This window comes from Eublepharis macularius, chromosome 7 (genome assembly GCF_028583425.1).
Source record: "Eublepharis macularius isolate TG4126 chromosome 7, MPM_Emac_v1.0, whole genome shotgun sequence".
In the NCBI taxonomy this organism is placed as follows: Eukaryota; Metazoa; Chordata; class Lepidosauria; order Squamata; family Eublepharidae; genus Eublepharis; species Eublepharis macularius.
Window position 1 is genome coordinate 104,904,426 of NC_072796.1, and position 25,831 is coordinate 104,930,256.

General features: G+C 39.9%; 1 protein-coding gene across 2 annotated transcripts in view; it reads left to right on the forward strand.

Moving 5' to 3' along the window:
- The window catches only part of WWP1 (WW domain containing E3 ubiquitin protein ligase 1), a 90,533-nt gene extending 67,539 nt beyond the window's left edge, over positions 1 to 22,994 (forward strand). For both annotated transcript variants that reach the window (XM_054984500.1, XM_054984501.1), the window contains exons 17-24: positions 2,296 to 2,455; positions 9,620 to 9,753; positions 9,863 to 10,003; positions 10,713 to 10,833; positions 11,039 to 11,143; positions 18,975 to 19,071; positions 19,193 to 19,265; positions 21,006 to 22,994. In XM_054984500.1, the coding sequence (XP_054840475.1) occupies positions 2,296 to 2,455; positions 9,620 to 9,753; positions 9,863 to 10,003; positions 10,713 to 10,833; positions 11,039 to 11,143; positions 18,975 to 19,071; positions 19,193 to 19,265; positions 21,006 to 21,105 (931 nt within the window). In that variant the 3' untranslated portion in view covers positions 21,106 to 22,994. The remainder of the gene's footprint in view (positions 1 to 2,295; positions 2,456 to 9,619; positions 9,754 to 9,862; positions 10,004 to 10,712; positions 10,834 to 11,038; positions 11,144 to 18,974; positions 19,072 to 19,192; positions 19,266 to 21,005) is intronic.
- Positions 22,995 to 25,831: the final 2,837 nt, after the last annotated feature.

Consider the following 25,831-nt stretch of genomic DNA (forward strand, 5'->3'; position numbering starts at 1 on the left):
TCCTCTTTTCCTACTGCCTTCCACTTTTCCTAGCATTATTGACTTTTCCAGAGAATCTTGTCTTCTCATGATGTGATCAAAGTATTATAGCCTCAGTTTTGTTGTTTTAGCTTCTAGGGAGAATTCAGGCTTGATTTAACCTAGTACCCACTTACTTGTCTTTTGGGGCATCCATGGTAGCCGCAAAACTCTCCTCCACAACATTTCAAATAAATCAGTTTTCTTCCTGTCAGCTTTCTTCACTGTCCATCTTTCACATCCATACATAGTAATGGGGAATATCATAGTTTAGATTATCTTGGTCCCCAGAGAGACATCTTTATCTTTAAGGATCTTATCTAGCTCCCTCATAGCTGCTCTTCCAAGTCTCAGTCTTCTTCTGATTTCTTCATTGCACTCTCCGTTTTGATTGATGATTGAGCCAAGGAATAGAAAATCTTGAACAATTTCAATTTCCTCATTGTCAATTTAAAATTGTGTAATTCCTCAGTAGTCATTACTTTTGTCTTCTTGATGTTCAGTGGTAATCCTGCTCTGGCACTTTCTCCTTTAACCTTCATCAGTAGTAATTTTGAGTCTTCACTATTTTCTGCTAGTAATGTGGTGTCATCTGCATATCTCAAATTCTTAATGTTCCTTCTGCCAATTTTCACTCCACCTTCTAGATCTAATCCAGCTTTCCTTATGATATGCTCTGCATAGAGGTTGAACAGGGAGGAAAATAATATGCATCCTTGTCTGACATCTTTGCCATTGGAAACCATTCTGTTTACCCATATTCTGTCCTGAGTAGTCTGTTGTCCAGAGTACAGGTTGTGCTTAAAAACATTCAAATGTTGTGGCAAGAAGAGCATGCCTTTATTCAGAACTTGACTGATAAAGACAAAATAAAATCAAGTAATTTCATGCTGGAATTTCCCTTTGAACTTCTTTTGTTGAAGAATGGCTACTCAAGTTAGCAGCTTACCATCTTGGGAGACTGAAATGTTCTCCTGCTGGCTTCTGAATGTTAATCATTTTTCATGTCAGATTTCTTCTTCTGTGTAGAAACTGATTTGTTTGTCCTATGTTGGTGGCAGAAGAACATTGTTTATAGATGATTGCATATAGGATATTGGAAAGTGAGCAGATGAATGCTCTCCTAATGGTATGGTTAATAATATTTGGACTTTCAGTAGTGTTGCTGAAATAATACGGAAACTGAATTGTTATTTCTGTTCGTTGCAGATTGCGGTCCCTAGGCTTGTTTGAGTTTTACATAGAACATAGCAACATTGAGTTTTACATAGAAATGTCACAACCTGTTCCTCTTGCATTTCATGGCCTTTTGCTGTCAACAGGCATGCATGCAAACATTGTATTTATTTAAACACATAATGCAGCCTTTCCACATGGCTCAAGATGGCTAAATTTTTAAATACTCATCTCAGATATTTTATACTGGAATTCATTTTATCAGATGCATATGACTTTTTATTTTTTATATGAACTGTCATGGAAAGAATGCAGTTCACAAAAGTTGAGGCTACAAAAAGTCTGTTTTTTAAAGTGCCTCCAGTCTCCTTTTCTATGATTGTTGCTACAAAAAGCTATTCCCCTGGGATCTTCCTGCACTGGTGATTGTAAAATTTTGCCTGAAGAAGTATAAACTACCAGCATTTTCCAGTTTGACACCTGTAGCTTTGGGATCAAATGAAGGTTTCTTACTTCCTAACATTTGTTTACATGATTGTTTAGCTTTCTTTATTATGGAGTAGATTTAAGCTTGCTTTGGTTGCAGCACTACAGAGTGATATGCATGGGAGGAAAATACACATGACTGGGCAGAAGTGTTTTGAATGATTTTACTGCATTTAATCAATGTATAACAGATTTGCTGTTTTAAAACCATATTGTCTTTTTGGTGCTGTGATTACCTGTAGAAAACATTTTCAAAACATACTCTGCTGAGCCCTATGTAAGATTGTAGCTTGTGGTTTAGATCCAGTGATTTGTGTGTGTGTGAGAAGGGGGGTGGGATGGATAATAAACTAATGATGTTAGTTTATTATCCATTCCCACTGCAGATCTAGACTTCCCCTTCATCCTGTTCCTAGGGAACCCAAGTTCTCCAGGAGCAACATTGCAGGTAGCATTACTAAAGGAAGGAGGTAGGGAAGTCTCACGCTGTTGACAGAAATCCCTTTTGTCAGTAGAAATTATTGCTGGATCCAAGCCTATGTATTTCATGTCCACACAGATTTGTCAGTGCTTAAATAGCTGTGTTGTCTTTTATCCTGTTGTAAATTTTTGTAGAGAATGGTTCTTCTTGCTTTCCCATGAAGTATTGAACCCTATGTACTGCCTGTTTGAATATGCTGGAAAGAGCAACTACTGTCTACAGATAAATCCAGCATCAACAATCAATCCTGATCATCTTTCGTATTTCTGTTTCATTGGGCGGTTTATTGCCATGGTGAGTGTTTTTTTTTAATTGTTTGTATGTTTTGCAGTTTTTTCTACTGGAATGTTTAGTACTCTGTTTGGAAAGATCTGCAGTCCTACTGGGATTGTGTTAATCAAAAATTCAGGAATAGATCTGATTTCATTGACATGAATGGTTTTTCAGTTCTTTGTACTATGAATTTTTTAGGCTTGTTAAAAACCATGTGAGGTGATAAATATTGGGGTGCATATCAAACATTTACTGATGGGTAAAACTGTTGAAATTACTAGGAAAATAACTTTGGGTAATAGTTCTGGATTTCCTGGATGTGTTCTGTTAATGTGCTTTCCTGTGGTGGAAGGCACAAGACAGTAGATGTGTTCCTGTGCTGAATGAAAGCTCCATTTTAGTGAAACAGGACCATGGGAGTCAGCCCAATATTGAAAGTTAATTGAAGTTACCAGTTTAGCATATTTCCTCAGCAAAAGAAAATCTCAGTGATAGTATTAGGTTAAAAAAGATTGAAAAAAATAGCAAGAATGGTTGTGCCTATATGCAATTCTGTGATTTTATGAAACTTTGTTCAGTGTTGGGTGCCCCATCTCCAAAAGTATTTTGAAAAGCTGCATTAGTGGAAATGGCAGTTGAAATAACTACAGAGTATGGAGTCTGTTCTTTAGAAGCTTAAAAATGTCTTCTTCTTGATTGATGCCATTTTCTTGCCCAGATAATGAGATAGTCTCCTCCCTGCTTCTACAAGGAAGAAGGAAACAGTGTAGGAAGAAGAGAATATTTATTTGTTTTTTAAAATATTTATATGTCCCCTTTTCACCTGATTGTCTCAGATTGAAATTATTTTCTTTAAAAATCCCTCAAAAGCTAGACTTGGGATAATTAAAGGATCAGATATCTTTTTTGCTTACAGGTATCTTGTCAGTAGGTGAGAGATGCTTTAAAAGCAGTGTCCATCAGGCAACAAGGGGGTAAGACGTGCTGTATCCCCAGAAAATATTCAAACTTTAGTACATGAGAGAGAGGGGGCCTCTCCTGCCTTATTCCAGTATTCTGATCTCTGTTATATTCATAGATCAGTCTCCAATATGAGCAGCACAATTGGAATCCAAATCTTACAAAATGTAGAGGAACCCAAAGACAGATCTACAGGGGAGGTGGGAGGGACTGTGAATGTATATGATCCACTCTTGAAGAACAAGTTATATGTAAGCAACCTTGTTTTCTTCAGGTGGTCACATACATGCACATACCATGGGTGGCAAATTTTGTTTCAAGGATAGAAGGACCCAGTGCATTAAGTAAAGTGGCATCTCTTTATATGGAAGAGTTTGCACCAAGATGTCGTATCATTATTCCACATTGCGGGTTCTTTGGTTGGACATTGGTTTCCTTCTTTCACTTTGATACTGTTGGGCTTTGTTGGTTCAGCTTGCATGGAAGAAGGACTTGTGTTTGGGACTGGCTTTTGGCCAGTGGTTGTGTTGTGTGTATCCCCCATAGTGGTTGTGTGTATCCCCCATAGGAATGGTGAGTGGTTACGGTTAGCTTGTTCAGGAAGCCCACATGCTTGGACCCCGGGATCCAAGCTTCTTGAAACTTGGGGAGTCTTTGGTGGACACGAACATGTAGGTTCCTGGCAAATTTGGTGGACTTTGCTTGAAAAATGACCCAGCTCCCACCCAAGTCAGGATTCTCTATTTAGATTAGAGAACCTGACCCAAATTTCAGGGATACAGAATCCTTGAAACCGTAACCACTCACCATTCCTATGGGGGAAACATAGCTAATGCTTTCCAAGCAAAGGGAAATCTTAGGTAAACACAAGTCCTTCTTCCATGCAAGCTGAACCAACAAAGCCCAACAGTATCAAAGTGAAAGAAGGAAACCAATGTCCAACCAAAGAACCCACAATGTGGAATAATGATACGACATATTGGTGCAAACTCTTCCATATAAAGAGATGCTACTTTACTTAATGCACTGTGTATATATTGTGTTTCTCTTTTATACTGCCCATACTATTCTCTGAGTTTTGTATGCTTTTGGAATATACATTTAACATCTCAACACGGGACATTTCAGATGTGTGAGATTTCTTACATACAAAGAACTTCCATTTACAAAACAATGTGTATTTCATGTAAACATTGTCACTCACGACTTTCTCATACACTCCTTGACACTTGTGCAGCATTCATATGTGATAGTTTTCCTGTATGAATTGTACATGTGTATGTAGGAAGAAAATTGTGTACATGATCACATGTACAGGTCCTGTGTTTTGCCATATGTGTTTGTGTAAACTGTCAGTTGTGTGTGACACTGTGCCAGTTTTAATTCCTATATATTTATTTATTCATTTAATTCATAGTCTGCCTTTCTTACTGAGACCCAAGGTGGATTAGACAGTGCAAGTCAATATAATCAACAGCTAGAACAGTGTAAAAGTTTTTTAAAGGTTTTCTTTTGCTGAATTTTTTTTGTGGTGATGACTGAACTCATTTTTAAAGGGCTTGAATTTTTACTGAGTTTCCCATTTTATGTAATTATGGTTTGAAAATATTTACAGTAGCTCAAAATACAGTCTTGAGGTGATAGCCTAATCTGAGTACCAAGAGGATCGGCCAGGATTTAATTTTTCTTCTGCCTTATATGAAAATGCCTGTCAAGTCCTGGATATCCATGCCTAAAAGTGGTGCCCATATATTCCAACTGGGAAGCATTTTTTTCCAGAAGAAAAAACAGTGGGCAGTGATGCAGGAAAGTCACTGAGGAAAGCAACAAGTGAAGCAAGTGTCTCTTCACACATTAGGGATAAAGAGGGTGTCCTGTTTACAAAACTATTGTACCAAATCTCTTTGTTTTCTAAAAACATGTGAACATACCTGCTCATTTGCATTGATGACAGAGAAAGAGAATCTGGTTAAAAATTATGAACAGTTTTGAGATATGCCTCCTGGATTTAATTATCATGCTTGATCTCTTTGGGATACAAGTTCTAACTAAATCATTGCTTACACAAATCATTAGTTTTTTGGGGTTCTGAAGGATGAGAGAGCCACAGACAATAGCTTAAAGAGGAAGCATCAGCCTTGTTCCCTCTTCCAGATCAGATACCAAATGATACAATGTCTTTGGTGCTGATAAGAAAATAACGAATGGCAGCTGCTTGGAAATGGAGGAAATAGTTGTCCATCCTGATGAAGAAATGGTATTCTTCAGCAGGATCATAGACAGAAACTAGGAGACAATGGCATCCTTTTTCTTTTACTGATAATAAGGATGAGGATTCTTTCTTGAAAGATAAACAGTGAAGAAATAGAAATCACCAGGGTAGCATAGGGTTTACTGAAATGTAGGCTGCTACTGTTTGTCATAACTAAATTTGACATTACAAATGGAGTGTGATGATGCTTTATCTTTAATACACATGAAAAAGGTTATCTATGTTACCCAGGAGATTCAAATATGTGAAATCGATTAATATTCGATCAATTTCTTGTGGTATAAACTTATAGGTAGTTGGTTGTTGTGGGTTTTCCGGGCTGTATTGCCGTGGTCTTGGCATTGTAGTTCCTGACGTTTCGCCAGCAGCTGTGGCTGGCATCTTCAGAGGTGTAGCACCAAAAGACAGAGATCTCTCAGTGTCACAGTGTGGAAAAGATGTAGGTCATTTGTATCTACTCAGGAGGGGTGGGGTTGAGCTGAGTCATCCTGTGAGAGTTTCCCAGGGTGTGGAATGCTAATGGCGGAAGGCTTCACTGTATCCTGAGGAGGTTCTTTTGCATATGGATTGGTACTTGATGTGCTAATCTTCTCTGCAGGGCTATTGTCAAGGATAGAATGTTTTGTTAGCCTGGTGTTTTTCAGAACTGGCAACCATGCTCGGTTCATTCTTAAGGTTTCTTCTTTCCTGTTGAAGTTTTGCTTGTGCTTGTGAATTTCAATGGCTTCCCTGTGCAGTCTGACAAAGTAGTTGGAAGTGTTGTCCAGTATTTTGGTGTCCTGGAATAAGATACTGTGCCCTGTTTGAGTTAGGCTATGTTCAGCCACTGCTGATTTTTCAGGTTGTCCAAGTCTGCAGTGTCTTTCATGTTCTTTTATTCTTGTCTGGATGCTACGCTTTGTGGTCCCGATGTAAACTTGTCCACAGCTGCAGGGTATACGGTATACTCCTGCAGAGGTTAGGGGGTCTCTGCTGTCTTTTGCTGATCGTAGCATCTGTTGTATTTTTCGGGTGGGTCTGAATACTGCTTGAAGGTTATGCTTTTTCATAAGCTTTCCCATCTGATCAGTAATTCCTTTGATATATGGCAAAAACACTTTTCCTGTGGGAGACTGTTTTTCTTTGGTTGTTTGCTTCATCCTGGGTTTGATTGCTCTTCGGATTTCATTTCTGGAATAGCCATTTGCCTGAAGTGCGTGGTTTAGATGATTAATTTCCTCATTGAGAAAGTGCGGCTCACATATCCGTCTTGCACGATCCACTAATGTTTTCATTATGCCTCTTTTCTGTCGGGGATGGTGATTGGAGTTTTTGTGTAGGTACCGATCAGTGTGAGTTGGTTTCCTGTAGACCTTGTGACCTAACTGAAAGTTTGCTTTGCGGATGACCCAGGTATCCAGGAATGGGAGTTTTCCCTCGATTTCTTTCTCCATGGTGAATTGTATGTTCAGGTGGATGTTGTTGAGATGATTCAAAAACCCCATCAATTCTTCCTCCCCATGGCTCCAAATGATAAATGTATCATCCACAAACCGGAACCATACACTAGGTTTGTGGGGTGCTGATTCTAGAGCTGTTTTTTCAAAATGTTCCATGTAGAAGTTTGCTATAACTGGGCTGAGTGGGCTCCCCATGGCCACCCCATCCATCTGTTCATAGAATTCGTTGTCCCATTGGAAGTAACTGGTTGTCAGGCAATGGTGGAATAAGGCTGTTACATCCTCTGGGAAAATCTGATTAATAAGTGCAATGGTGTCTTTTACTGGAACCTTGGTAAACAGGGATACAACATCAAAACTGACAAGTATGTCTTGTGGATTGAGTTTCAGAGAACTGATTTTGTTGATGAAATCTGCTGAATCTTTGATGTAAGACGAGGTTTTCCCGATGTGGTCCTGCAGGAGATCTGCCAGATGTCTAGCTAATTCATATGTCGGTGAACCAATGGCACTCACAATGGGTCGGAGTGGGACTGAATCCTTATGTATTTTGGGGAGTCCATATAGTCTAGGTGGCTGTGCTTCAGTCTTGCATAGTTTTCTGTGCGTGTCGGGATGTAGTGAGGAATTCTTGATCAGCGCATTTGTTAACCTGGTGATTTTGCAAGTGGGATCTCAGAGCATGGTTGCCAGTTCTGAAAAACACCAGGCTAACAAAACATTCTATCCTTGACAATAGCCCTGCAGAGAAGATTAGCACATCAAGTACCAATCCATATGCAAAAGAACCTCCTCAGGATACAGTGAAGCCTTCCGCCATTAGCATTCCACACCCTGGGAAACTCTCACAGGATGACTCAGCTCAACCCCACCCCTCCTGAGTAGATACAAATGACCTACATCTTTTCCACACTGTGACACTGAGAGATCTCTGTCTTTTGGTGCTACACCTCTGAAGATGCCAGCCACAGCTGCTGGCGAAACGTCAGGAACTACAATGCCAAGACCACGGCAATACAGCCCGGAAAACCCACAACAACCATCGTTCTCCGGCCGTGAAAGCCTTCGACAATTATAGGTAGTTTTTCATAGAACACATAATCACTGTAATGGGCTCTACACTTGCCTTCCTTCGAAAACAATCTGGAAACTGCAACTGGTTCTAAATGTAGCATCCCAGTTATTGACAGTCTAGCCCATGGGAAAGTATGTTGCCTATCTTGACTGCCAGTTTGGTTTGAATTCAGTTCAAGATGCTGATTATAACCTTTAAAGCCCTGATGGCCTATTACCAACATATTTGAAGGACTTCCTGTCCCCGTACATCCCCATGCACCAGCCCTGGTTCACAAGCTGCCATCTTCTGGCTCCCCCCCCCCACCCCCCCACATTTAAGTTAACTTACCTGGCATTGACGAGAACCTGTGCTTTTTCTGTTATAGCTCCCACTCTAAGGAATGGGCTTGCTGAAGGATATGGGAGTGGACATTAATGTTTTAGGAGGCACCGTAAGGCCATTTTATTTGCCACAGCTTCTAGTGGATTGCAGTCTGCAGGCATTTTAGGGGGAGAAGTTTGTTAGGAGTTTTATTGTATTTTGTATGTTTGAATCTGGATTTGCAAGCTGCTCTAAGCCATAGGGAAGCGTGCAATATAAATATTTTTAAAAATAACCTAGTCATTATTTATTTATATTATTGTTAACAGCCACAGAAGATATCTAAATTTTTGCAACTCTCCCTAAAGCTATCCTGTAGTTGAATTTAGTTATCATCATGGATATAGTGTCTTGGATCACTTTTCCTTATTCATTCTAAATAAGTCAGAGAAAGAGGGACATGATCTGTAATAGCAGATTCATACTGGAGAATGTTTGGTTGCATACTTATTTCTAGAGGGAGTGTGTGTGTGTGTGTGTGTGTGTGTGTGTGTGTGTGTGTGTGTGTGTGTGTGTGTGTGTGTTAGGGTGTCTACAGATTTTTTTTTTTACTTTTTCATTAAACTGAGATGCTTGTTCAAATTGGTGCATGAAGCCCTCTGCTGGCTGACATGTTGAATTTGTATTTAATCTGTTTCTAAAGAGAGACTCTTCAGTAGATTTACAGTGTTTAAACAGACCTTTTTTCCATTACGTTTCCCCCCCCATATCCTGAGTTACTTTATTTCTCATTCATTAACTGTGTAATATCCAGCAATTGCTCTGGGAGATAGCTAAATTTGTTTCCTGCCTTTTATAGGCTCACCCTTGCATTGGACAGTAGACCTGCTTAAAGTAGTTTCCAGCCAGTGTAATTTGTATTTGAAGGTATCTTGCACTGGTAGTAACATGTTGAGGATCATGTTACCTGATCCTTTCCTTAGTGTTTCCATTTCATCATGTTGGTTTCTACAAGCTTACTGTTTTATATATATGCCTGTTCTGAGAGCTTTTAGAGCAATTCATTTTATGCCATGAACAAAATACTTTATGCTCTTTTTGTATCCAATACCAAATTGATGTTTTATCCTCAACAGGCATTGTTTCATGGCAAATTCATTGACACTGGTTTTTCCCTGCCATTCTACAAGCGCATGCTAAATAAGAAACTCACAATAAAGGATTTGGAATCTATTGATACTGAATTTTATAATTCCCTAATTTGGATAAGGTTTGTAAATCTTTTCAGATGACCACCATTTTTCCATCACCTCAGTGTAATGATTATATCTGGTTGATATTTCTTTCCCCCCCTCCTTTTTGTTAATTTTTCCTCCTAGGGACAACAACATTGAAGAATGTAATTTAGAAATGTACTTCTGTGTAGACATGGAACTTCTAGGGAAAGTTACTTCGCATGAGCTGAAATCAGGAGGTTCAAACTTGCTTGTAACCGAAGAGAATAAAGAAGAATATATTGGGTATGGAGACCAAGGAGCTGAAAAGATAAATGTCAATTTTTTTAAAAAAAATTCTTCATTATTACATTTCTACATGAGTATAAATGTTTATCTTTTCTCATTTGGAGGAAGAGAACATGTTATGGAGTCTGAACCACAAACTCTGATTTGTTGTGAAACCAGAAATTATTAAGTAGGGAAACTACATATCCTTCTGGCTCAGACCCAACACATGAGCCATGTGAATAGGTATATAGAATGAAGAAGAGAAAAAAGAAAAATTTTTAGAGGATATGCAAAAAACACCATAATGAACTATCTTCTAATACTCGCCTGGTTTTCTTTCCTACTTTAAAAAAAATGCTTCTCAGATAATATATTTTAAAAGCACATAACATTTATGCCATGGTTTTCATGATATTGTGCCAAAAACACAGCTTGGGATTTTTAGCCAGTTGTGCTTTTGAGGCGGATTTACATATCTTCAAAGTGTTTTCGTTGTGAAAGCTCAGAGAACAGATAAGCACTGATGCACATAATAAATTTAAATAGAGGGGCACTTGAAGCTCAAGATAGGGATATGAGGTACACAGGAGAGTTCCAGATACAGCGTTAAAAATAATGTCTACAGTTTATAAAGATACAGAATTCATAAAGCAGAGAAGTCCATCTGTATGTTTGTTTTATAAATGAGACCCAGTTTAAAATTTTAAACATTTGCCTGTTTCAGTTTAATGGCAGAGTGGCGGTTTTCACGAGGAGTACGAGAACAAACCAAAGCTTTCCTTGATGGATTTAATGAAGTTGTCCCTCTTCAGTGGCTGCAGTATTTTGATGAAAAGGAACTGGAGGTAAGATTTTAGTCTTGGAAGTGGGAAATAGAGCAAAACTAATATTACTACATATAATAGGAATCAAAAATCAATTATGTAGTAATTTTAAAAAGACAAATAGATATGATCAAACAAACCGTTGTGCAGCAGTTTATAAGCATTTAATCTTTTTTTAATATCAAAAACCACAGCTCTCCTGAATCCTGCTTTTTTTTTTTTAAAGGTTATGCTCTGTGGCATGCAGGAGGTTGATTTGGCAGACTGGCAGAGGAACACTGTTTATCGTCACTATACAAGAAATAGCAAGCAAATAATATGGTTCTGGCAGGTATGGTACTTGTGGAACTTCAGCAAGTGTCAGATCAAAAATTTTGTTGTTGTTTTTATCTTTGCTATTTTCCTAAGTTTCTGCTACTAGTTTCACAGTGGGAAACTGTATGTGGTTAGAGCAGCTGCAGAACTTGAGAGTGTTCCTCTAAGAGTGTGAAGTGTTCCCCCTCTTCTTGGGTAATGGTTTTATTTACCTTTCTTCCCTTATAACTAAGAGGTTGTTCAGAAAATAATAATGTCCTTTCTTCTAGGAAAGACAGGAAAGTAGGACTGAAGACATTTTTGGAACCTCCTCTTAATTTCCAGGTCTTCATGTATAGATCATATAGAGTTTCTTGAAGAGTTCTGAGAAAAAAAAATAAAAGTAAGCAAAGCAAACAGCTGCAAAGAATAAACATAGTGTCTCTCAGTTCCTTCAGCTTTTGTGCTAGGTTGAACTGAGAAGCCAGAGCCTAGGCAGCTGACTTCTCAGGCGCTGTGCTGTGGAAAGCAGAAAATCCTGATGGGCTATGCATATGGCTTGGTGCACAGGAGCTCTTAGGTGTTCCACATTTTTCTTCTCAAGATCTAGACCTGCTGACTAGGGATGTGCACTCCGAAAATATTCGGGTTTCCTGCTTCAGGTTTACCCGAAGCAGGAAAAACATTCGGAAATACCCCAAACCCGAAGCGGCAAGCTGCTTTGAATTCGGGTATTTGAATCGCTTCAGAATGCTCCCTAAAGATCCAGAGCATTCCAAAGTGATTCAGGGGGCTGGGTTTTCTCCCAGAACCCTCACCCCCACCCCTCACCCTCCCACTTAGCCCCCCGTCCTCTCCAACCCACTTACCTGGCCCTTTAAAGGTCCCTTTAAACTATCAGGCGGCAGGGGGAGATCCCTCCCACTTCCCAACAGCTGATACTTTAAAGGGCCCCTTTCCTACCACTTGCAAGCGGCAGGTCCCTTTAAACACCCCAAATCCCTAGCACCCCCCCCCCCCACTTACCTTGGCTCTGCTGCTGCGGTGGTGGAGGCCGTGGCCCAGCAGCAGCGGCTGTTGCCTTCTCCACCACCCTGTGGGCCTGCGCAGCAGCAGAGGCCAAAAAGGTCCTTCCTGCCCCTCAAATGGCCGCTGCGGCAGTCATTTGAGGGGCAGGAAAGGCCTCCTCCACCTCGTTCACTGAGGGCTGAAGGGAGAGGGGAGAGCTTAAAGGGTAGAAGGCTCCACACACCATTTGCAAACAGCACGAAGAGCCTTCTACCTTTTAAGCTCTCTGCCTTTCCAGCCGGCTGGAGGGAGGGGGGAAGAGCTTAAAGGGTAGAAGACTCCATGCACCGTTTGCAAATGGCACGGGGAGCATTTTCCCCTTTAAACTCCCCCCCCCCTCCAGCATGCCCTGAAGGCCCTTTAAACTTCAGCTGGCCTGGAATCACTTTGGAAAGCTTTGATTCGGCTGTTCCGAATCTTTACAGACTGGATCCAATTCGGGCATTTTTTCCGAATCGGAAACCTGAAGCACACACCTCTACTGCTGACTACTGTTGATTACAGCCCACTTCTCCTTAGTTCACACAAGAAACTGGTAAGTCAGGCATCTTCCACATCTCCTTCCATCCCTCCACCCTCTCTCCTTGACTTTGCAGGGAGAAGTGGTTATGTTTTACCACAGATTTAGACCTCATCTCCCATGGTGAAATTGGTCTGAGCTACCAGTTTAACCTTGCCATGCTATCTCTTGGGGAAGTGAGCTCTTCCTTTCCTGTCTTTGTTCCTCCTTGCATCAGGAGGAAAGGGTGTGATTCTTTTTTGTTAAGGGGAGTCATAAGCAGTAATGTGATTTTTGCCTCTCACTGTAAAGGGGAAATGTTTTCCTGACATCCTGATTTTTACCCAGATATAGATTTCCAGTTTGATGCTCCCTTTCTACATACTCCAGGATAGAAAAATGTTTAGATTCCACATGGGTTTCCAAGTATGTAGAGATGGTGTTGCAAGTTACTTCACTGTTGCCAACAAAATTCTAAGGGTCTTGCTAGGAAACAAAGGTGGCCTTCACCTCCCCATCCTTGGAATATGTTCTGCTTGCTTCATTTTTATTTTTTTGGCAACCATAGTGAGGGGCTTCCCACAACGTTTCTCCAGTATAGGACATTCATGGCTCTGACCTGATGTTTTTCTACCTGAAACGAGGAATTAGAAAAGAGGATTTCCATTCAAGGGGTTAAAATTATTTAATTTCCAGGCTTGCTGGGGAGGAAATGTAAGATGACATTTAATGCACATTGTTGGGGGGAAGGGGGCCTTGTTCTGAGCAATATTCTCAATGAGCCAAGGGATATTCAAGACTGTTCCCTGCTTTCAGTAGATGAAGGTAGATTTTTCAGCTATGTTCTTTTGTATGCTCAGTTTTCACAGAACTAGTAGTGGTTCCACAAGATTAACTGGAAGTCAAATTCTGAATTTCCGTAAACATACACTGCTTCTAAGCAGTAGAAAAAGCAACTTTTCTACTGCTACAGACAGACTAACATGGCTACCCATCTTGATCTGCTTCTAAGTAAAAACTGATGACCATTTATCTGAATCAATGTTCATGTGTGATTAATTGTTCCACTTTAGAAAACAGTGGGCAAATACTATGACAGATCTGTGAGTTTTTGCTACATAACTTTAGGCTACACAATGAAATTTAAAGAAATTCAGGGAACAATTCTATTCAAGACAGTTTAAACCAGCAAGAAGAGAGATGGAATAGAAAGTGATCCATATTGGATTTGGGGACACCCGACAAGACAATAAAATTCAGAATAAGAGCCAGTTTAGTGTAGTGGTTAGGAGTAGAGATGGGCACCATCAGCATTACAATAGAAAAATACCCACGATAATGGTGTTTGTGCGATCGGGACCCAGCGGTTCGGTGCCGTCCACGGCGACCGATCCAGCGTTCGGGGGGGGGGGGGTTCACCGGGGCTTGATTCGGGCCATCGGGATCTGATTGGGGATGCAGACAATCAGGCGCCAGTAATCTATTCCCAGGGCAACGGAGCCAGGGGAATGCCTGAGCTGTGTTTGCCCTCCTTCTGTCGCCCTGGAAACCCGAATAGAAGCCCAGCTTTCCTTGATCAGGAGGGCTTCCTTCCAACCACGGAGCAGCAACACACCACCAGTTGGGAGAAGAGACCCAGGGGAGGGAGGGGGAAGGTGGTGTTCTGTAGCTATGGGCACTCCAAACATTTTTTGCTTTTTTAAAAAACGGGGCTTTGTAGGAGGAATGGCTGTTTTTCTGTCTGTCACTCGCTGTTTTTAACCTGCTTTTAAAACACTGTATTTTGTGGGAAAACCTCATTCACGGCTCTGTGTGTGTGTTTAAAATATGCTTTTGGAAGACTGGCTGCTTGTTTTTAAAATTGGGTGGGGAGGAATGGAGGATTCTGTCCCTGCTTTTTTTTAAAAGCTGGCTGAAACATGTTGACGGGGTGTTTCTCTCTCTCTATTTGGAGAGGCAGGGACGGGTTAAAAACTCCCCCCCTGCTCTGTGTGTGTGTGTGTGTGTGAATGTCCCCTCCCTGAGGGGAGGCGGCTCGTCGCCGGGTTAAAAACTCTCCCCCTCTGCTCTAAGTGTGTGTGTGTGTGAATGTCCCCTCCCTGTGCCCGCCAGGCCCGGTGGTCGCTGCCACCACCCACTTTCCCACATAGCTGGGAACAGCGGGGCGCCCCTCCGCTTTGGCCTCCCCGATCCGATCCACAGATCGGAAACGGGAGTTGATCAGTGTGGATCGGTGATTTGGGTTCGTCGCCGGTGCGGATCCACGATCAGCTTGATCGGTAATTTTTTTTGGATCGTTCCCACCTCTAGTTAGGAGCACGGGACTCTAATCTGGAGAACTGGGTTTGAGTCCCCATTCCTCCACTTGAAGCCAGCTGGCTGGCCTTGGGTTAGTCACAGCTTCTAGGACCTCTCCCAGCCCCACTCACCTCACAGGGTATTTGTTGTGGGGATAATAATAACATACTTTGTAAACTGCTCTGAGTGGGCATTAAGTTGTCCTGTAGGGTGGTATATAAATCAAATGTTGTTATTCATGAAATATTTTTCCATTATTAGTCATTTTGTTTAATGAGATTATTATTAGTAAAGGGTTCTTCTATCTTGCATTTTTGTCCAAAATGAAAATGCAAAATGTATATAATATAGAACTAGTATAATATACACGAAAACATAATTAATATATGTACTTCTGTTAAACCAACACACTACAAAATTAGATCATACTGTTAAACTATGGATGGCTGCTGAAGCAAAGATTTTCACTTCTATAACTATGATTCCATAAGGGTCACTGTGTGTATGGTGGGGGAGGTATTTGGGAATTTCCTGCATTTTGTAGGGTGTTGGACTAGATGACCCTAGAGGTCCCTTCCAACCCTGTGATTCTATGAATTGAGAAAGCCTCTTTCTCTTACAGATCTTAAATGGATAAGGGAGGTAACATGAAATTTTTATATACATATTCAACTTTTCAGTAGTTGTTTCTTAAAGCTTTACTGAACATAGAAATCTTAGGGGTCAAGTTGTAATTTGTGTACTCAGTCCTAAAATGTGTCCAGAGTGCCAGGAAATGCATTACATAGTTATAATAAGAAAATGTTTTTGAGCAAGAAGTGCACCTGCCATCATTACATATGTTCAGTTTGTTCTCACACATATGGAATTAGAGATGAGATTTCTTCCCTGATCGTTGGCTGTAGCTTCCCAGGGGGCATTAGTTCTGATATTATTTCTATTGGTTGCCTAAATTAAATCAGAGTGTGTACTTTACTACCTTTCTTGAATTTGTTATACACTCTCCATTGTTTGCACTTACAGAAGCTATGCTATTAAATCTCATATCTGAACTGATATAGTATAGCAAATATATGCAATTATAATTTATTGCATATATATCCTGCATTTCTTTTGTCAGAGGACCGAAGGCAAATATGTATAGGTTCCCAGGAAGTTAATCCAGGCATTAACTAGAACTAAGCCCTTAATTTTAGCGAAGTTGCTATGTCATGTGCCCCTCTAATCATACCCTCGGAGCATCGATTCTGCTCGTCATGCTAGGAACATAGTCGCCATTCTTCAGCTACTAAATACAGGGAATTATAAGGGATCATAGGAAAGGGAGAAGTCTGAGTACACTCTGCATTATCATCTTGCTAGATAATTATGCTACAGCAAAAAATCACTTTAGGCTAGCTGGCCTAGCAGGATTTGAGTCCTTTACTTGTTTTAGTCTACTTACCTGATGTTTCTTTATATACACACTGGTATGATTTGTATGCATTAAAAACCATAACGATTCATGAATAAGCCTGGGGAATCCTTCTATTTGTATGTTCTCCCTCTGAGGTGGAGGACATCTTGGATGGTGGGAATCACCCAACATGTCCTCCTTTCCTCAGAGGAGAAGGACCCTTCACGGTAAGTGTCCAAAGGTCTGTTCTCCCTCTGAGGCGGAAGACATCTTGGGTGATTCCCACCATCCAAGATGTCCTCCTTTCCTCAGAGGAGAAGGACCCTTCACGGTAAGTGTCCAAAGGTCCATTTCCTGCTTTCCCTTATTGTTTCATTACAGCCAAGCCACAAATTACAGTTTTTTGTGTTCTCTACAAATCAGAATTATGAACTGATATAATCCTAGACTTCATTCAGGAGTAAACCAGGGCTTGCTTAAACTGTAGTTTGTGCAATAGATCCTGGTTAGTATACCACATGTAAATAATCCCAGTCTGCTTCTTCACCGTTTCCCAGCAAGGGAATATCCTCCATATACTGTGGTCTGTATGACTGGGAAGCTTCAAGGGCACACTCTTTAAGTTTGACATCAAGCTTTCATTCCAACTGGATTATTGATGTCTCAACTAAACTGGGTTTCAGCAAACCACAGTTAATCATGATGTCTGAGTGCAGCCCTCATTTGGATTTGTTGGATTGGATCCAAAGGGTTCCTTCCGTTGACAGAGGACTTTGTGCTATTCTGGTCCCTTATTTGTAGGAGAAAGCAAGGAAGTATAGATCAGGTGTATTGACGCATTAGAATTTGTCACAGGGCTACAGGCATTTCATCTGTGGGCCACGTATAAATGCAGGGAGGGGGGAGACAAGCTTAAGGAGCCCTGAGACTCATTCACCTAACAACAAACCAAGGATGCTTGCTTCATCAGAATGCTCCCACTATTCTAAATATACCTGTGATTTCTTCCCTCCGTAATTGTTACTTTCAATGTGACAGAGGTGGATCAAAGTTACAGAGGTAAATCCTAAATGAGACTTTGTGTTTTTGTTATTTTCTTAACACTTATTTTTCACTCCATTTATCTTAGAAATATGACAATAATCTCTGTATATAAAGACAAGTGTTCTAACTGACTCATCAATGCCCAGCCCAAATCCCTGGACCTAGAAACATGAAATTTGGGGAGAACATTCCTTTCATGATGTATACACCCACTAAAAAGAGATTTTAGGAAATTTGCCCACTAAGGGGGGTAAAAAGGGGTAAAATATGTTTTCCCAAAGGGAAACAGCTTCCTTGTGTGGCTTGCAGGCTGCTGCTGCTTGTGCCTCCGCCCACTGCCAGCTCAGCCACTCTTCCCTGATTGGGCCAGCCTTTCACGGTCATTTGCATATGCGGGCTGATTGGGGCTCACAACATTCTACACCTCATCCCCACCCCTAGAGACAGTTGGAACACAGAGGTCATTTGCAAATGTGGCCTGATTTGTCCTCACTCCCCACATTCTAAACAGTATGCAGTTGCTATTGGGAGCCATTGAATGTGTCCTGAGGTAAAATGCACCTCCCAGTCTTCCTCTAAAAGTTCACTAGGGTTGCCAAGTCAAAAAAAATACCCATACACAGAAACCAAAAAATGTTACATACTTGTAAGTATTATAACTGGATTTAAATACTTAAATAGCGTAGCGAACCATGGGTATCAAACGAGTATAGATACAAATATGAAGAACTGATGTCTTGATGTACTTACAAAGTGTAAGGAAAAATAGGCTTGAAATGTTCAGCTGATGTCAATGCAGGTATCCTGTACAATAGGTCATGCTTACAGATAGCAGTATGAAGTGTCCCAAAGAACTCTCATTAAAATAACTCATATAAAGCTTACAATCTACAAAATACTTTATCTGATGCATTTATACTTGAAGTCATTACATCTGAAATAGCTTTTGTTAGCTCTTAATGTTGATGCTAGCATTCTTGTATCAGTTGCCCCTTCTTTTTATTGATCAGCATAAATAGAAGTCTGGAAAAGGGAATGTGGTCTCAGAATGGGAAGGAAAGACCCCTGGGAGAGATTCTACTGTTCCTGCTAAGCCTCTAGTAGTATAAGATCTTTTATAGATTGTGGACCAGCATGGCATATAGTGAGTAGAGTATCAGACTACGATCCTTGTAGACTTGGGTTTGAACACCCAATTCTACCATGAAAACCTTGGGCCAGTCACAATCTCTCAGTCCAGCCAACCTCACAGGGTTATTATTATGAAAGAATGGAGGAAAGGAGGATGGTGTTCCAAGGGAAGATGTTGTCCCAAGCCACTTTGAGTCCCAACTGGGGATAAAAGTGGGATATAAATACAACTGCAGTTCTCAAAACATCAGTTTAGAACAATGTGCAGAAATACAGTGTATGCTGCCTAACAACCAAGATATTTTGCTTCGTTTAAATGTGTAGGGACAAAATATGTGAAGCATAACTTTTAATAGAAACAGCGTCTATTTGTAGCTGGATAGACTAGCTGGCACTTTAAAGTAATGAAATATACACTTGTATTTTTGTTAGTTTATAAAAGAAGCTGACAATGAAGTTCGTATGCGACTGATGCAGTTTGTCACTGGTACTTGCCGATTACCACTGGGAGGATTTGCAGAGCTCATGGGTAAGAATAGCAGTGTAAATTATACTATAGTTTTATCTTCTTCTAAACCTACTTTTTCCCATTAGAAAAAATATTGAGACTCAGCATGATTATGACTAACACTTGAATCTTTGTTGTTCAGGAAGTAATGGTCCTCAGAAATTCTGCATTGAAAAGGTTGGCAAGGAAACATGGTTACCAAGAAGTCATACCTGGTGAGTTGTTATACTGGACGTATAAGAAGTAGTACGTTGGTTTCCATGTTTTGATCTTTCCATTATGTGTTCTCTAGCAGTCCACTGCTGCTTCACTTTTTCCTGACTGATGTTACTGCCTGCTATTAATTTATGAGATTAACAAGAAAACTGCATTTGTTTGGGTTGGGGAGGCATCACTGAAGGCAAAATTGGCTGCATCCCCTTGTACCATATGTCTGGGCACAGCTTTTGCCCTCACAGTTACATTTGTGACTGTAGTCAGTAAGTTTCTTCTGTACAAATCATTTCTATGGAAGAAAATACAGCCTGTTCTATTTCACTGATACCTAATTAAGAAGTGTAAGTAATAATTATCTTTCTTATTCACAGTTGTGAAATATTTACAAATGAATTGGCTAAAAACAACTGACTTATCTACTTCCATTTGCTTGTGCCAGTTGTCTAATACAATAAGAAATTAATGTGAGAATGTAGTATTTCTCTGTACTAGTTACGTGTTACATTATTCATAATGAAAAATGTCCTAATTGGGTAAAAATAAATGCAATTTCTTTTATTTCCTGGAATGGCTGGGCAGGGGGGAATTCTATCATTTCAAATCATATTGAGAATAGTGCCAGTTGTTGTATGACATTAGAACCATATCAGGAAACCTTGGATGGCTCCAGTCTATATACCATTTGTGACTATGGGAAAATGTTAGCTGGTTTAGAGTTTGGAGCCCAGAGCAGGAAATCATGTCTCAGCTGTTGTGTCCGCAGCCACCACACTAAAAGGATTAGTTATTGTAGAAATGCAAATCAAATATTCATACAATAGTTGTGACTAGGGGTGTGCAGCAGGGAAATAGTCGGTTTTCCCGCTTCAGGTTTACCCAAAGCAGGAAAACGATCCGGAATAACCCAAAACCAAAGCGGCAAGCTGGTTTGGGTTGTCGGAAATCGCTTCGATATGCTTTGAAATGATTCGGAGCATACTGAAGTGAGATTCCCACCTCTCCCCTGAGCTCCCGTTCCACCTTTGTCCAACCTCACTTACCTTCCGAAGGCCAGAGCAGGCCTTCTGCTGCCACCGCCACAGCCAGCAAGGTGGCGGGGAAGGCTGCAGCCGGTGCCTCTGCCGCACGCGCTGCCACTTCAGCCTCTGCAGTGGCCTTGAATGCCTGCGCCACCCGCGCTGCTGCGGCCTCTGTGGTGACCAGCACAGTGGCAGCGAATGCCGTTGCCCGTGCCACCACTTCAGCCTCTGTGGCAGCCAGCAGGGTAGCAGTGAACGCTGGCACCTGCACCACCCACACCGCCGCCAGAAGGATACCCCAGGTAAGTGGGGTGGTGGTGGGAGGGCGGGCAGCTGGGTACCCTTTAAAAAGGCGCCGAAGCAATCCGAATTGCTTTGGGAAGCTTTGATTCAGTATTTCTGAATCAGGGCCATCATACTGGCCCTGATTCAGAAATACCGAATCTTTAGTCTAGTCGGGACCGGTTCGGGGTTTTTTTCCGAACTGGAAACCCAAAGCACACACCCCTAAATGTAATCCCAGGGCTGCTCCATGTAGAGAAGTTTTGTTTTTCAGAGGTTATGGTTGTCTCTCCCTCATGATTTTTGTCATTTTAGAAAGTAGTTATAAGTATTACTATTACTTTATTGCTTCAAATAAAGTGTGGTTATATATTAAATCTTCAGAAAACGTATGATTTATGTAAACAATCTGATTCTTTTTTTTCTTTTTCTCCTTAGTTTTAATCGTTTAGATCTTCCACCATACAAAAGCTATGAACAGTTAAAAGAGAAGCTGCTTTTTGCAATTGAGGAGACAGAAGGATTTGGACAAGAATAAAAAGCAAATTATATTCAAGTTGTTCTTTAACAGACAAACTGGAGCAACTAAATTGCACAGCTAGTTGTATATAAGCTGTTTCTTCTGTACAGTGATTTTTTGAACTCTTAAAAAGTTCTCTGTTCTTCCACAAAGATATGCAAAACAGTTCAACCTTCTCTACTTTATTTATTTCCCCCTCAGAGACTGACCAGAATAAAATTGAAGCAGAAAAAGACTTTATTTAAAATGTGTATAAAGAAATACACATTAATAAGCTCTAGTTTTATAGAGCTTTAAATTTGCATTGCAGCCATTCAGAAGAGTCAGGAGGTTCTTGGCTTTATACAGAATATGTTCAGACTGCTCTGTGTTCTCACTTATGCAACATCTCCAAGATTATTTCTATTGCATGGCTGTTATAAAGGTGTTAAAGGCTTAGGCCAAACGTATCCTCACTATGTAGAAAATGCTGCTGGCTTTTTGAAATGATGGAATATAATATTCTGTCAGCTTAATTTTAAAGAACTGTAATAGTTGATAACCCTTTCTGCTACATCAGTGTAGCCAAGGTCATGAGTAAAGCCTTTATTACTTGCACAAGAGTAATGTACAATAAGATGAATGTGATTAATGTTAAGACATTGGTGCCACTGTTCTGACTTACTGTAGAGGCTGAACAGACTCATTAAGCAGCATTGAAAATTGTTTACATATTACCTTGGGTTATTTCCAGGAGGACAGTAGGTAATCTTCAAGGAAAAAAATAATAAAAGATTCTTACATATTCTCTTCTGGTCTGATATCTTACAAGCTTTTTAAAAAGATATGGATGATATACTTCAGTTTCATAGGATAAATTAATGTTTGCGATTTAGGAGGATATGAAAGGTAATGTGAATGGCTCTGCTCATTTTTGGTAATGAATCCAAATGGAAATACAGTTACATAAGCTTTGCACAATTGAACTAATTTTGTGTTCATTTTTAAGTTGAAAAAAATCACGTTCCTAATTAAGCATCTCTAAATCCTTTTATTTCATTTAGGACAAGGCTTATTTGTCATAAGTGCACAATATAAGTGTGTGTATGTGTATGCTCTCTCTCACACACACATTTAAATTGTTTTATCAGTATTGAGGGCATTTGCTAAATTGCAAAGGATATGTAATAAATTCTAAAACATACTGATGTGAATTATTAAATGCTACTTTTAGCAAATTGTGCTTCCTTATTATAGAGTATCATTTTAAAAATTACCATTTGTATCATGCTTTCAATACTCACTGTAAATTCCATTAAATTTAACTTATACAGTTTTGTACACACATGAAAACAGATTTCCTACAAGTAACATTTCTGTAACATATCAAACTGTAAATGCAGTAAGACACTGCTATATTTGCTTTCATTTTCGCAGTATAGCAGTTGAATTCTGCCAAAATCTTATTTTTCTACATAATGCTACACTTTGTTATTCATGGATATTAACCTGTGAATGCTTGGTAAAAGCACTGAATTGGTTAACAGACCTCCAGTCTATTTTGTTAGTTACCCTATACATATTAAGGTGGTTTTAATATTAGGTTGCCCTCCCACAATACACATCAGAAATTTCAATAAATTGTTTTCCATAAATATGCATAAAAGTAATGAAGTTTGGAATTTATCTGAATTATTTATCTAAAGTTTGGAATTTACCTGAATTATTTGTGATATCTTATATGGAAGAGAGCTTTAAAGTGTCAATGAAGGAAAAAATGTGGTATGCCTGAATAATAATTAAGAATGGAGGACTAAATTCAGTACAACAAACACTTGATTAATTTGCACTAATGGATGATGGGGAGAACCATTATAACAACTAATCTTGTAAATTGGTAATTAACAAAATAAAAGACAAAGACAGTGCATCACACAATGTACTCTGGTATTTTATCAGTTCTTCTCCCCTCCTAAATGGGAGTAAAGGGTAACAAATGGATTATCAGAGGTTGGGAGGGTGAGGCGGAGTTAATTAAAGTGAACTTCAAGATAGTTGCTTCAAAACAAAAAAAATACATACACGTATTTATCCAAAAGTAAGCGATTTGTATTTTTTCTGGAAGGTTTATCTGAACTTTGTGTGTGTTATGTGTGGTCGAGTTGCTTCTGACTTATGGCAACACAATGAATTAACATCCTGTCATTAAGAGCCTTGCTTAGGTTTTGCAGAGTGAAGATACACATCTGTGTTATCATTCTATGGCTCTTCCTAGTGCCCAAATCTCTCGCTACCCACAGTCTTTTTATCACAAGGAAAGCTTGCTGCAACTGACTGCTTCCCTTCCCCAGCTCCTGGTTTAAACAGTGTGTTAAAATAGTGGAGGTCTGAGGGGTATGGATAATATCTACTGGCATTTAAAATAGTAAATAAATATTAAAAGTAAATTATCCATGCACATACTCTCTGCATGGCAACGGATTTGGCAAGGAATACAAAGGAAAGATGTAAACACAATCCTCTGTCTCTCAGCCTTATACATGCCTTTCCTGATCTTGTTCTAAGACATAGATCCAGAGGAGTTAGCCATGTTAATCTGTAGTTACAAAATAGTAAAGTGTCCAGTAGCACCTTTAAGACTAAACAATTTTATTGTAGCATAAGCTTTCGAGAACCACAGCTCTTTTAGTCAGATGCATACTGAGAGCTGTGGTTCTCGAAAGCTTATGCTACAATAAAGTTGGTTAGTCTTAAAAGGTGCTACTGGACTCTACTATTTTGTTCTAAGGCAGGCTCTTTAACTTAGAAATTACAGTGTTCTCAAAGCTTTCCATTACCTTGGAGTCTGAGTAGCCAGCATTTGTCTGCTTCACATGGCAATGGCCATTTCTGCAAATTATCCTTAGATGGAATCAGCCAAAATGGACCCCCTCTCCCTCTATGCCAAGGGATTTTATTATCTCTGTTTGTCCACCCCTTGTGAACTCAGATCTTCAGGAAGATAGTCTATCCACGTGTACTCCCAAGCCTCTGAGCCAAACTAAAAGTGACGTCTTACACAGGTTGGACACTTGTCAGCTTCTCTCAAGTTTTGATGGGAAATGTAGGCGCCCTGGTTTTACAGCTTGGCTCTCCATTACAGCTGCAAGACCAGGATGCCTACATTTCCCATCAAAACTTGAGGGAAGCTGACTAGTGTCCAACCTGTGTAAGACGTCACTTGTAGTTTGGCTCTAAATTAACTTCTAGGTGTCAAATTCTGGACGAGGTGTGAGCAGGCCATTTCATTGACTCTGACCAGGGTGGATGTGTTAGCATTGTAAAACATTGATGGTTAATATTTAGTGATGCTTGGGAGGAATTGATTTCCCCTGCCCATGCCTGCTTTTTGAGGGGTGGGGTGGGGGAGAGAAAAACATGCAAAAGTGGGTTTTTGTCATGCCCAAAGTAAAAAGGTATGTCTCCACATCTTTCCTTTTTCTTTAATGATACTGCTCATTTGGCCAACAGGCCTTGAGCAATGCCATACTAAATACTACAAAAAATAAAAAATAAACCATTTTGAAAAGTCCTGATATTACATTTAAAATACTTTGAATTTAAAAACATAAGCAAACAATTTGGCCACAGCCAGTGTTACGCCTAAGCACACCTTCCAGAAGTATTTTTACCTTGTCTGATATGGCCACAGAAAATAGGGACAATTACTTTCCAATAAACAATGCTCCAAAGTTTCTATCTGTCCAATAGCACAAAGTCTGTTGGAATATGGAAACCTTTGCATAACTTGAGAAGGAATAGAATTTAGTCTTGCAAACATAAATGCTCTCCTGTAGCATGGAACAGTTAAAAAAAATTAAGTATGACAAGCATGCCTTTGGATAGGATAGTCAAGATCTAAAGGACAGCATACTCTATGTACTGTCTGTACAGTACTCAAAAGATGCAAAGTGTACAAGTGTTCATTTACCAAAGAGCATGCTGCTAATCTTCCCATTCACTAATTCACTACTGTTTAGCCCCAACAATTGAAGTCTAGTCTCCATTAATTTCTTCCATGGAGTGACATATAAATCAGATTTTAATAAACAGAGACGCGCGCCCGCACTTCCAGAGTTGCAGGCCCAGTTCCAACCCGAGAGAGAGATCAGCCACACAATTTGGCATACCAGGGATCTTCCACAAAAATAATAGCAAAGGGGAATCTCACATCTCTCTGCAGGCCTCGATACATACTAGAGCTCCGTAAAGAAGCTGACCATTTACTTTTGCATTAAAAACTGAAACAGCAGCAGGGACTGATCACCTTTATTATAGAAAAAACATGGCCTTTGTCTCAACCAGGCCCAGTTATGAGCATTCTTAAGATGGGCCCTCCAAGCCAAATTAGCTTGAAAATACACTCCTAAATAACAAAACCAAGTTACTTGTTCTACAGGTTTCCCATTAACTTACCAATTGTATTTCTGTATATGATTAGATTTAGAGAATACCATAACCTTCCCATGGTTTATTGTCAACCCTTCTGCATTGCAATATTCTGAAAAGGCCTTAAACAAATGCTGAAGGCCCACAGGAGACCTAGCTAGCAAAAGTGTGTTGTCCACATATAATAACACCGATATTGAGGCATCAGTTAACATTGATGGGTGAAATGTGGGGTTTCTCAAAAAACGTGCCATATCGTTTATATACAGATTAAACAATAATGATGCTAATAAGCAGCCTAGCTGAATACCATTCTATAAAGGGAAAGAGTTGGACA